The sequence below is a fragment of the Phaseolus vulgaris genome, chromosome 4 (genome assembly GCF_000499845.2).
Source record: "Phaseolus vulgaris cultivar G19833 chromosome 4, P. vulgaris v2.0, whole genome shotgun sequence".
Taxonomy (NCBI): Eukaryota; Viridiplantae; Streptophyta; class Magnoliopsida; order Fabales; family Fabaceae; genus Phaseolus; species Phaseolus vulgaris.
Genome location: NC_023756.2, coordinates 22,756,454 through 22,766,327, shown reverse-complemented (window position 1 = coordinate 22,766,327; position 9,874 = coordinate 22,756,454). Strand labels below are relative to the sequence as shown.

General features: G+C 38.4%; 1 protein-coding gene across 1 annotated transcript; it reads left to right on the top strand.

Annotated features, from left to right (window-relative positions):
* The first annotated feature begins 7,318 nt into the window (after positions 1 to 7,318).
* On the top strand, positions 7,319 to 7,819 carry LOC137838489 (uncharacterized). The gene has a single exon (XM_068647733.1). The coding sequence runs from the start codon at positions 7,319 to 7,321 to the stop codon at positions 7,817 to 7,819; it is 501 nt and encodes a 166-aa protein (XP_068503834.1).
* Positions 7,820 to 9,874: the final 2,055 nt, after the last annotated feature.

Below are 9,874 nucleotides of genomic sequence, written 5' to 3'. Positions count from 1 at the left end.
TCAAATCCAATGCTTATTCTTTTTCATTATTATAGAATGTATGTGGCTGGATGGTTTCCATCATCCCCTCCTTCTTGAGAAGTTTTGTCCTCAGATCTACAAGGTTGATCTTCAACAACAGCCTTATTCTTTGTTTGAAAACTATGCTCGTCCTCAAGGATCAAATGTCCATGTATGGGAGTCATCAAACAAATCAAATGAGTTAGTTTCAGCAATTGTAAAAATTCAGTCTTACTAAGTTGCCATTCTTCTTGTTTTTCTATTGTTTTTGACAACTTCTCATAATATTTCTTTGTTTGTTTTTGTATAGAAGATTTGTGCCCAACTTTGGTACCATAGCCGCACCCCTCAATGATATAGTGAAAAAGGATGTGGTTTTTAAATGGGGAGAAGCCCAACAACACGCTTTTGATGTTTTAAAAGAAAAACTGACTAATGCTCCCATTTTAGCACTTCCTAATTTTGCTAAAACATTTGAGATTGAATGTGATGCTTCAAGTATAGGCATTGGGGTTGTTCTCCTTCAAGAGGGCCACCCCATAGCTTACTTTGGATCTCTATCGGATACTATTCTTCTAGGTATGCCATGTAGTCTTACCACTTCTCTAAAGAAGAGCCTAGAAATATTTTGAGCATCGTCTACCTTGTGGCAAGGAATAAGATGGGACATTTTGCTAAAACGGTCCACTACCACAAAGATAGAGTCATGGCCTCTTGCAGTCCTAGGATGTCCTAAAATGAAGTCCATGCTAATGTCTTCCTAAGGAGCATTTGCAATCGGCAAGGGGGTATAGAGTCCATGAGGCATTGTTTTAGACTTTGCTTTTAAACATGATATGCATCTAGAGCAATGTCTTTGGACATCTTTTCTCATGTGTGGCCAGTAAAATTTTTCTATCAAAAGATCTAAAGTCTTATCAACTCCAAAATGGCCCATGAGATCCCCTTCACGTGATTCCTTGACATGGAGCTTCCTATGTGTGCCTTGGGGAATGCAAAGTTTTCCTTCCTTAAAAAGATATCCCTCGGACACATAGTAACCTCCTTGTGCTCTATGTTGACATTGGGCATAGATGGATAAAAGTTCTTGATGATAAAAGTTCTTTTCTCATGTGTGGCCAGTAAAATTTTTCTATCAAAAGATCTAAAGTCTTATCAACTCCAAAATGGCCCATGAGATCCCCTTCATGTGATTCCTTGACATGGAGCTTCCTATGTGTGCCTTGGCGAATGCAAAGTTTTCCTTCCTTAAAAAGATATCCCTCGGCCACATAGTAACCTCCTTGTGCTCTATGTTGACATTGGGCATAGATGGATAAAAGTTCTTGATCTTCTTGATAAAGTTCTCTTATGTGATCAAATCCAAGAATTTGGGCACCTAGTTTTAAAAAGAGCACATGCCTCCTTGAGAGAGCATCGACCACTATGTTTGTGCTTCCTTTCTTGTATTTGATTACATAAGGAAATTGCTCAAGAAACTCCACCCATTTAGCATGTCTCTTATTGAGCTTGTGTTGGCCCTTTAAATAATTTAAAGACTCATGATCACTATAGATTACAAATTCTTTGGACACAAGGTAGTGTTCTCAAGTCTTTAGGGCTCGCACAAGAGCATAAAGCTCTTTGTCATAGGTGGGGTAGTTGAGGGTGGCACCATAGAGTTTTTCGCTAAAATATGCAATGGGGTGTCCACCTTGCAACAATACCGCACCTATGCCCACACCTGATGCATCACATTCTATCTCAAAGGTTTTAGAAAAATTTGGGAGAGCTAGAATTGGTGCATTGGTGAGTTGAGCCTTTAGCCTTTGAAAGGCTTGCTCATGCTTTTCATTCCAACAAAATGCAACATCTTTTTTAACAAGTTCATTCAAAGGAGAAGCTAGACTAGAAAAATTAGGCACAAACCTTCTATAAAAGCTAGCTAACCCATGAAAACTCCTTACATCACTTACATTTTGTGGAGTAGGCCACTCTCGGATGGCTTTGATTTTCTCGGGATCTACGTGCACCCCCTTTTTGTTGACTATGAAACCTAAGAAAACTACACTATCTGCACAAAAGGTACACTTATCCCTATTGGCAAAAAGACTATTGCTCCTAAGCACTAGAAGAACTTCCCTAAGGTGACTTAGATGGTCTTCTAGGGTTTTACTATACACTAGGATATCATCAAAGTAAACAACTACGTATTTACCTATACAATCCCTCAAGGTATGATTCATGAGCCTCATGAATGTACTAAGGGCATTAGTGAGGCCAAATGGCATCACCAACCACTCATATAATCCAAACTTGGTCTTAAAAGCGGTTTTCCATTCATCACCCTCTTTGATTCCAATTTAGTGATACCCACTTTTAAGGTCAATTTTGGAAAATATAGTTGACCCATTTAGCTCATCAAGCATGTCATCAAGCCTTGGGATTGGATGCCTATAGTTGATGGTGATGTTGTTGATTGCTCTACAATCACAACACAAAAGCCATTTTCCATATTTTTTTGGCACCAACAAGACAGGTACAACACAAGGGCTTAGGCTCTTTTGAAACCAACCCTTCTCCAACAAGTCTTGAACTTGTGACTCTATCTCCTTGGTTTCCTCGGGGTTTGTTCTATAAGCGGGCCTATTTGGTAGGCTTGCCCCCGGAATGAAGTCAATTTGAAGTTCTATACCTCTAATGGGAGGGAGTCCAATGGGTCCCTCATTAGAGAATATATCTTCAAATTCACTTAAAAGATTTTCCACTTGAGGATGTAGACTCATGGGTTCATTACTTGTGGCAGTGCATGCAAGTGTTCCCTTACAAAAGATTAGGCTAGGTTGTTCAACAAGAAGCAAATTTTCCAAGATGTTTTCAAAAGGGTTTTCTTGCTGAGCAACCTTGTGGGAAGGAACACTCTTCTCCCACGCCTTTCTATCCCTAAGGATTTTCTCTTTTCTAGCGCTCTTGTTTTTTGTTTTCCTCATCCCTCTTATGTTTCATTTGTATTTGGTCTTTTACCACTTGAGAATGTGGTAAAGGACTAAGTACAAACTTCCTATGCTTATGGGTGAAGGAAATCTCGTTAGTGAGACCATCATGCAAGGTTTTCTTATCAAATTGCCATGGTCTCCCTAATAAGATATGGTAAGCTTCCATAGGTACTACATCACATAAAACCTTGTCTTTGTAGTTCCCTATGGAAAACTTTATTTCCACTTGCTTATCTACACTTAGTTCCCCATTTTCATTGATCCATTGTAATTTGTATGGTTTGGGATGAGGAACTACTTGTAGATTGAGCTTATCAACCATCCTAGCACTACAACAATTGTAACTAGATCCACTATCCACAATGAGGGAACATATATTTTCTAAAACATTACATCTTGTATGAAAGATGTTCTCCCTTTGTGTTTCCATGGATGTTCTAGGTTGATTGTTGAGGGTTATCCCAATCATTAACAATTCTCCCTCTAATGGAGCTACCCTCTCATCCTCTCCCCCTTCCTCTCTCTCACTTGGCTCATCCTCACCACTAGTGTATTCGTCTACACCTTTTAAGAACAAAGTTCTTTGGTTTGGGCATTGTGCTTGCACATGCCCTTTCCCAAAGCACTTAAAGCACTTAATGTCCCTAGTTCGGATGGATGGGGTGGAGGCATCTTTTGCTAAGGGCTTGGTAGTTTCCTTTGGTTTTTCTCTAGATGTGCTACCCTCCCTTTTATAGTCTTTCTTGGGATAAAAGCTAGAGTATGAACCCACCATTTGACTTGAAGTTTTGCGCAAATTTTGTTGTTCAACTTTAATGCAAAGTTGAACCAAGTCATTCAAGTCTTGGTAGGGAAGGAGTTCAACCCTATTTCTTATCTCAAGAGAGAGGCCACTAAGGAATCTTGCTATGGTGGTGTCCTCCTCTTCTCTAATAGATGCTCTCATCATGTAGAGCTCCATTTTCTGCCTATACTCCTCTACACTCATATTTTTTTGTTGGAGCCTTTGGAGCTTGTCCATTAACTCCCTATGGTAGTATGAGGGTATGTGTCGATGTCTTAGGGCTCCCCTAAGGTCATTCCAATACTCAATGGGAGGTTCCCTATGAAGACGTCTTTCTCTTTCTAGAGAGGTCCACCAATACATGGCATTCCCTTGGAAGCTAAGGGTGGCTAAGGGTACCTTTCGTTCTTCACTCACCCTATGGCAAGTAAAGACTTGCTCTACTTTCATTTCCCAATCTAGATAAATTTCTACGTTTTCCTTACCATGGAAATGAGGTAGGTCTACCCTAACCTCCCTTGGGCTTTCTTGCTCCCTTTGCCTATTTCTTCTAGGGGGTGGTTGGTAGTAGTCATTGATTCTAAGGCTTCCCTCCCCTAGAGACTCATTTTCTTTGGAATGGGATGCATGAGTATGAGATTTTTTTGAATTTTTAGACTTCTCTTCCTTTGCTCTAGTTAACTCATTGATTTTAGACTCATTCTCCAATTGTCTATATGAAATTAATTGAACAACTTTTGTAAGATCTTTCAAAAGAGATTTTAAGGATTTTACATCACTTTCAATAGACTTTGCAGAATGAGAAGGAGAAGACATGACTAGAGCTTTGTGTATAGAAGTGTTTTACTTTGAGAAAAATTAGGGAAGTTAATGAAGGTAGTTTTCCAGCTAAGAGAGGTGAGTCACAATGGACTACTTAAACACCAAGTCTTGCCTTAGCCAAAAACTATCCCTTAAAATCTTCACACAAATCTTTCTCTTGGTAAACCACTTAAACACAATGAGGTTGAGAAATCAAATTTTTAATGCAAGAAACAATGCAAGCTATCTAGCAAATAATCAAAGCTTTAAACAAGTTAAAAGAAACAATTAAGCGTAGCTAACTAGTTGCAAAAGGCGTAATTAAAACAAATTAACAAATGCTAAACTTGAAAGTTTAAGCTAGTCGGCCCTAGGTGAGGCTTCTTGGACACTTTGAGCCCTTGAAGACACACTCACAGTCTAATTGCGTGTTTAACAAGTAATTAAAAAGAGTTAAATTGCAAAGAAATTAAATGACACTCCCTTTGTTGTTTTTCCAAATGCACTCTCTTTTGTTGTTTCTTCTTTGTTGGGCCTTCCAAGGTATGTGGTGTATTTAGTATGTGTTTGTTTTTTCCCTTGCCTTTGATCCTCTTGGGATTAGGTAATTAAATTCTTCAATCCAGCACCTATTCAGCAAAGCTAGACTTCCCTCAAGTCAATTCCCACTCAACAAGTACCAATTGATATTTAATCCACCACAAAGCTTAGAGGTCAAAGAAATAAAGCAAGAAACAAATTAATTTGTAAAACAGATCACACAAATGGAATTAAATGTGACACAACTTAGAAAGAGTTTCAATGAAATTAGACAAGCAAATAAAAAGGCACTCAAAGAAATAGATGGCACACACAAACGAAATCCTAAGGAATAGCACTAGATTTTATTTAAAAACCAAAAAACAGCACCACTGAAACAAAATGTTGTGGTCCAGAATGCGTGATTTTCACAGATTTATGTTGAGCTGGCTCTTTAATATTTGCTTCTGAAAATTGATACTCAAACGAATCAAGATCTTAAAAAATTTTTGGCGTTGGTTTCACTCCAAACGCATGCACCATTTAATTTTAATAATTTTTTAAAAATCAGTGCTCAGAACCGCCAGATGTAGCGTCAGGATTGCACACTTTTTTTGTCAGATTTATCTTTTTTTTTCTATTTCTTTTTTCAACTGATTCTTTGTTTTGTTCTTTTTCTAACACCTCAATCTAGTGAAATCCAGAGGCTCAGAATTTTCTTATGTTGTATTTAATTTTCATAAGCAAAATCAGCCAAAACAGAATGGTGAAAAACAGAGGATTCTGAAAATCTGGAAACAAAAAACAGAATGATATACCAACAAAAACACAATGGAATTAATGTGATGGAATTTGTGTGGATCTAGCACACAAATATGAACTCAAACTAAAATTAAAAATGCACCAAAGGATCAAAACAAAGCAGATTTCAGATCAAGCATTCAAACAAAAACAAGAAACAAATAAACCAAGAAAAGTACTACTAGGATTTGTTGACAAATATGGAAACACATGACTTAGACAAAACTTATGGATTCATAAAATGAAAAGACTCAAGAACATCATATGACCCAAATGAAATTTCAAGCAAGACTCAAATACCTAAAAATAAAAATAGCAACACAAAGATATCAAGAATCGTACAAAAAATTGAAAATAGATGTTCAAGCACAATTTTGAACAAAACCCACCGATTGAAATGAATAAACAAGCATTCAAATCATATTAAAACACAAAAACAGAAAGACAACTTGGAATAAAGATGAACAACTTGGAAATAAGAAGAACTCAAAAAGAAAAATGCAAAGAGATACTCATCTTTGAAGAACCATAGCTCTAGATACCAACTGATGGCATTCCTTTGAGCTCTTCTTTGAAATTTGGAGATGGAACTTGCGGAACCTTGTGGAGGAGATGAGCAAGGCCCTCCTAAGAGGCATGGGTGCCTTGAAGGTGCATGAGAGTAGGGAATTGGGGAGGTTCGGTCAGCCCCTTTGTAGGTTGTGAAGTGAAGATTAAAACCTAGATCCTAGGCAAAGAGTAGTGTATGGCACAAAAATGGCAGCATAACAATACTCTATTCAATCTTAAAAATACATGATGTTGGCTCCCCCTTTTATAGGCTAAGGTGGACCATAAAGGTTAACCTAATGATAAGAAAATGCCTTCTAAATGAAATGTAAATGACATCACAAGGAAACCATGGCACATGGCCGACCCTAGTGGAGCAATCCTTCTAGAACGTAGCAAATCTTTAGCAAATCTAGGTCAAATCCTCATGGAATCAAGTTTGAGCTATTTACACTACAACTAATACTAAGCTACTCTTGATGGGCCTTCATGTAGCATATACAAGTAGCTCTCTCTTCCATCCGTAGCTTGGTCCAAGTCTTCATGGATTCGCTTGGCCATGGACCTAGTAATTGGTCCTAGACGCTCTCCCCTTTGCACTAGACGCTCTTCACTTTGCACTAGACGCTCTTCACTTGGCTCTAGACGCTCCTGGTTTGGCCCTTGTCTTTCATGGGGTGTTGAGCTTGGCCTTCTTCCATCACCAAGGGTTTGGGAGGATTTACTACCACATGTTGAATTTGCTTATAATCGTTTAGTAAATTCTACCACCTCACATTCTCCTTTTGAGGTTGTCTATGGGTGTAATCCCTTAACACCTCTTGATCTTCTTCCTATTCCCATACTTGATGATGTCTTATGCAAAGATGGGGATGAAAAGGCTTCTTTTATGAAAAATTTGCATAAAGACATAAAGTTGAGAATTGAGAAGAAGGTTGGCAAGTATGCTGAATTTGCCAACAAAAGGAGGAAAGCATTATTGTTTGATGTAGGTGATTGGGTTTGGCTTCATTTGAGGAAAGATCGTTTTCCTACTCAAAGGAAGTACAAACTTATGCCTCATGGAGATGGACCTTTTCAAGTCCTAAAGAGGATTAATGATAATGCTTATGAGTTAGATATGGCTGATACATTTCTTGGTAGTCATACATTTAATATCAGTGATCTAACTCCTTTTTCTGTAGGTCTCCAGAATTCGTGGTCGAATTCTCTCCAACTCGGGGAGTATGATGGAGATCAAGATCAAGAAGAAAAGGAAGCCGAAGATGAAGATGCTCAAGAGGATATTAGCTCATCATCCTTTTTACCTCAAAGGATTACAAGGAGCAAATTTAAAGAATTAGAAAGTAGTGGTCAAATGTTTTCTCTTTTGGTAGTATCTTTTGTATAAAATGTAAAATGTTTGAATATATAGTTTTTAGGAAGGTGCTAAGAGGGAAACCTTAAAGACACCTCTTATGTAAAGCATCTTTAGATATTAGTTTTAGAACATTCTAGTAGTTGACCCTTCATACCTCACTATAGGTGCTAGAAGTGGGAGATGTGCAAGGGATCTTTGGATAGCTTCTTGTGTAAGCTTCTTGTACTTCATGACCGGTCCTTCTCCTATATAAGGAGGGCTTGGGTCCTTCTAAATACAGATTTGATATTGAAACTACCGAAATTCTCCCAAATTGGTGAGTGAGTTTGTGAGACTTGTCTTCTCCTCTTCTAGTCTTATCTTGAGTGCATCTTGGAACCTCAAGTGGCGGCATCTACGCTCATCTTGGAGCCTTACACCCTTCAAGTGGCATGTTCATCTCCAAGAACTCCAACCACATAAGTTTCCTTCTTTTTTCCATCTTATTCATCCATTTCCATGTCCATATAATTTCTAGAAACATGCCTTAGGCTTTTCTTGCACTTTTGTTCGGTTCATTTGTTCCAATTCCTATTTTGTTCGGTTCATTTCATTTGTTAGTCATTTTAATCGGTTCAATAGCTTTCTTTCTTACTTTTGTTCGGTTCATTTGCTTTCTAGGTAGTTTTAATCGGTTCCTTTTCTTTCTTGTGCATTTCAATCGGTTCATTTGGCAAGAAATGGGTTGCTATATGAGTTTTGGTTTGATGGCTCAAGTTTTGGTGAGTTCTTGAATGAAAGAACATTGATCCAATTCTAGAAAAGTGCTTATTCATATTCCAACTCAAGTTGATTCCATATCATGTCTATGAAACATCTTTATCTTGCTATTGGGATCATATCAATTAGGAAGTGGTAACAAATCTAAAGGAGAAAGAGGATTAATCCCATATAGAACCTCAAATGGAGAAATATTAGAAGTTTTATGAACTACCCTATTGTATTCAAACTCAATATGGGAAAGATACTCATCCCTAAAGTTGTAGTTTTCTCTTAGGATTACCCTAGGCATAGTAGAAAGAGCTATATTTTCAACTTCATTTTGACCATTCGTTTGAGGATGATAAGAAATTGAAAATTTCAACTTAGTTCCAAGTTTTTCCAAAAGAATCCTCAGAAAATGGTCTTCAAATTTTGGATCTCTATCTAAAACTATGTTTGGAGATAAACCATGAAGTCTTACCACTTCTCTAAAGAAGAGCCTATCCACAACCATAAAAATGGAATCAAAACCTTTTGTTGTCCTAGGAAGTTCTAATATAAAATCTATGCTTATGTCGTCCCTTGAAGCACTTGCAAAAGGTGAAGGAACATAGAGTTCATGAGACATTGCCTTAGAGTTAGTTTTAAAACAAGAAATGCATCTATGGTAATGTCTTTGAACATATTTCCTCATGGGTGGCCAAAAGAATTTTCCTTTTAAAAGCTCTAGAGTTTTATCAACTCCAAATTGGCCCATGAGTTCTCCTTCATGAAAAATATTTTTTTTATGTGTGAAGGTAGTCTTTGTACCGCCCTGGTAGTCGGAAGTGATGATGTGGCAGCAAGCTATTATGTAGGCGTGTTGAGCAGGGCCCATGGCTGGCAGAAGGGAAGGAAGTCGGGGGGCTCGTGTAGTCGCCAGTCCTTAAGTTGGCGTGCTCCGATCTCTAGCATACCTAAACCAGTGGTCACCGGGTTTGAGATGAAGTCGCCGGATGCGAACCCAGACGACCAAGTGATCAGAGATCGCCGAACAGCTTACCTGAACATGCACGGTGAAGCAAGTGAAGTAGATCATGAAGGCGGCCGGCGAGACCACAGGGAAGGTGTGTATGAAGGCACCCGTACTCGCCATGCAGAAGGGATCACACTCCAAGGCAGCTATGCGCTGAGTTGTTTCATGCATAAGTAACTTAGCCAAAAGTCTGAAGAGTAAGTAGTGACGCCCAAGTCAAGGATGCTCCAGATGGTGACACGTGTACAGCTGGATGCGAGCCACGTGTCCAGATGTGTAACTGTCAGGAGAGAGAAAGTGCACATGTATATAAGAGATTCTAACGAACT

Bases quoted from the DNA above. Each gene is read 5' to 3' on its own strand.
- LOC137838489 (XM_068647733.1), top strand. From the start codon at position 7,319: ATGAAAAATTTGCATAAAGACATAAAGTTGAGAATTGAGAAGAAGGTT.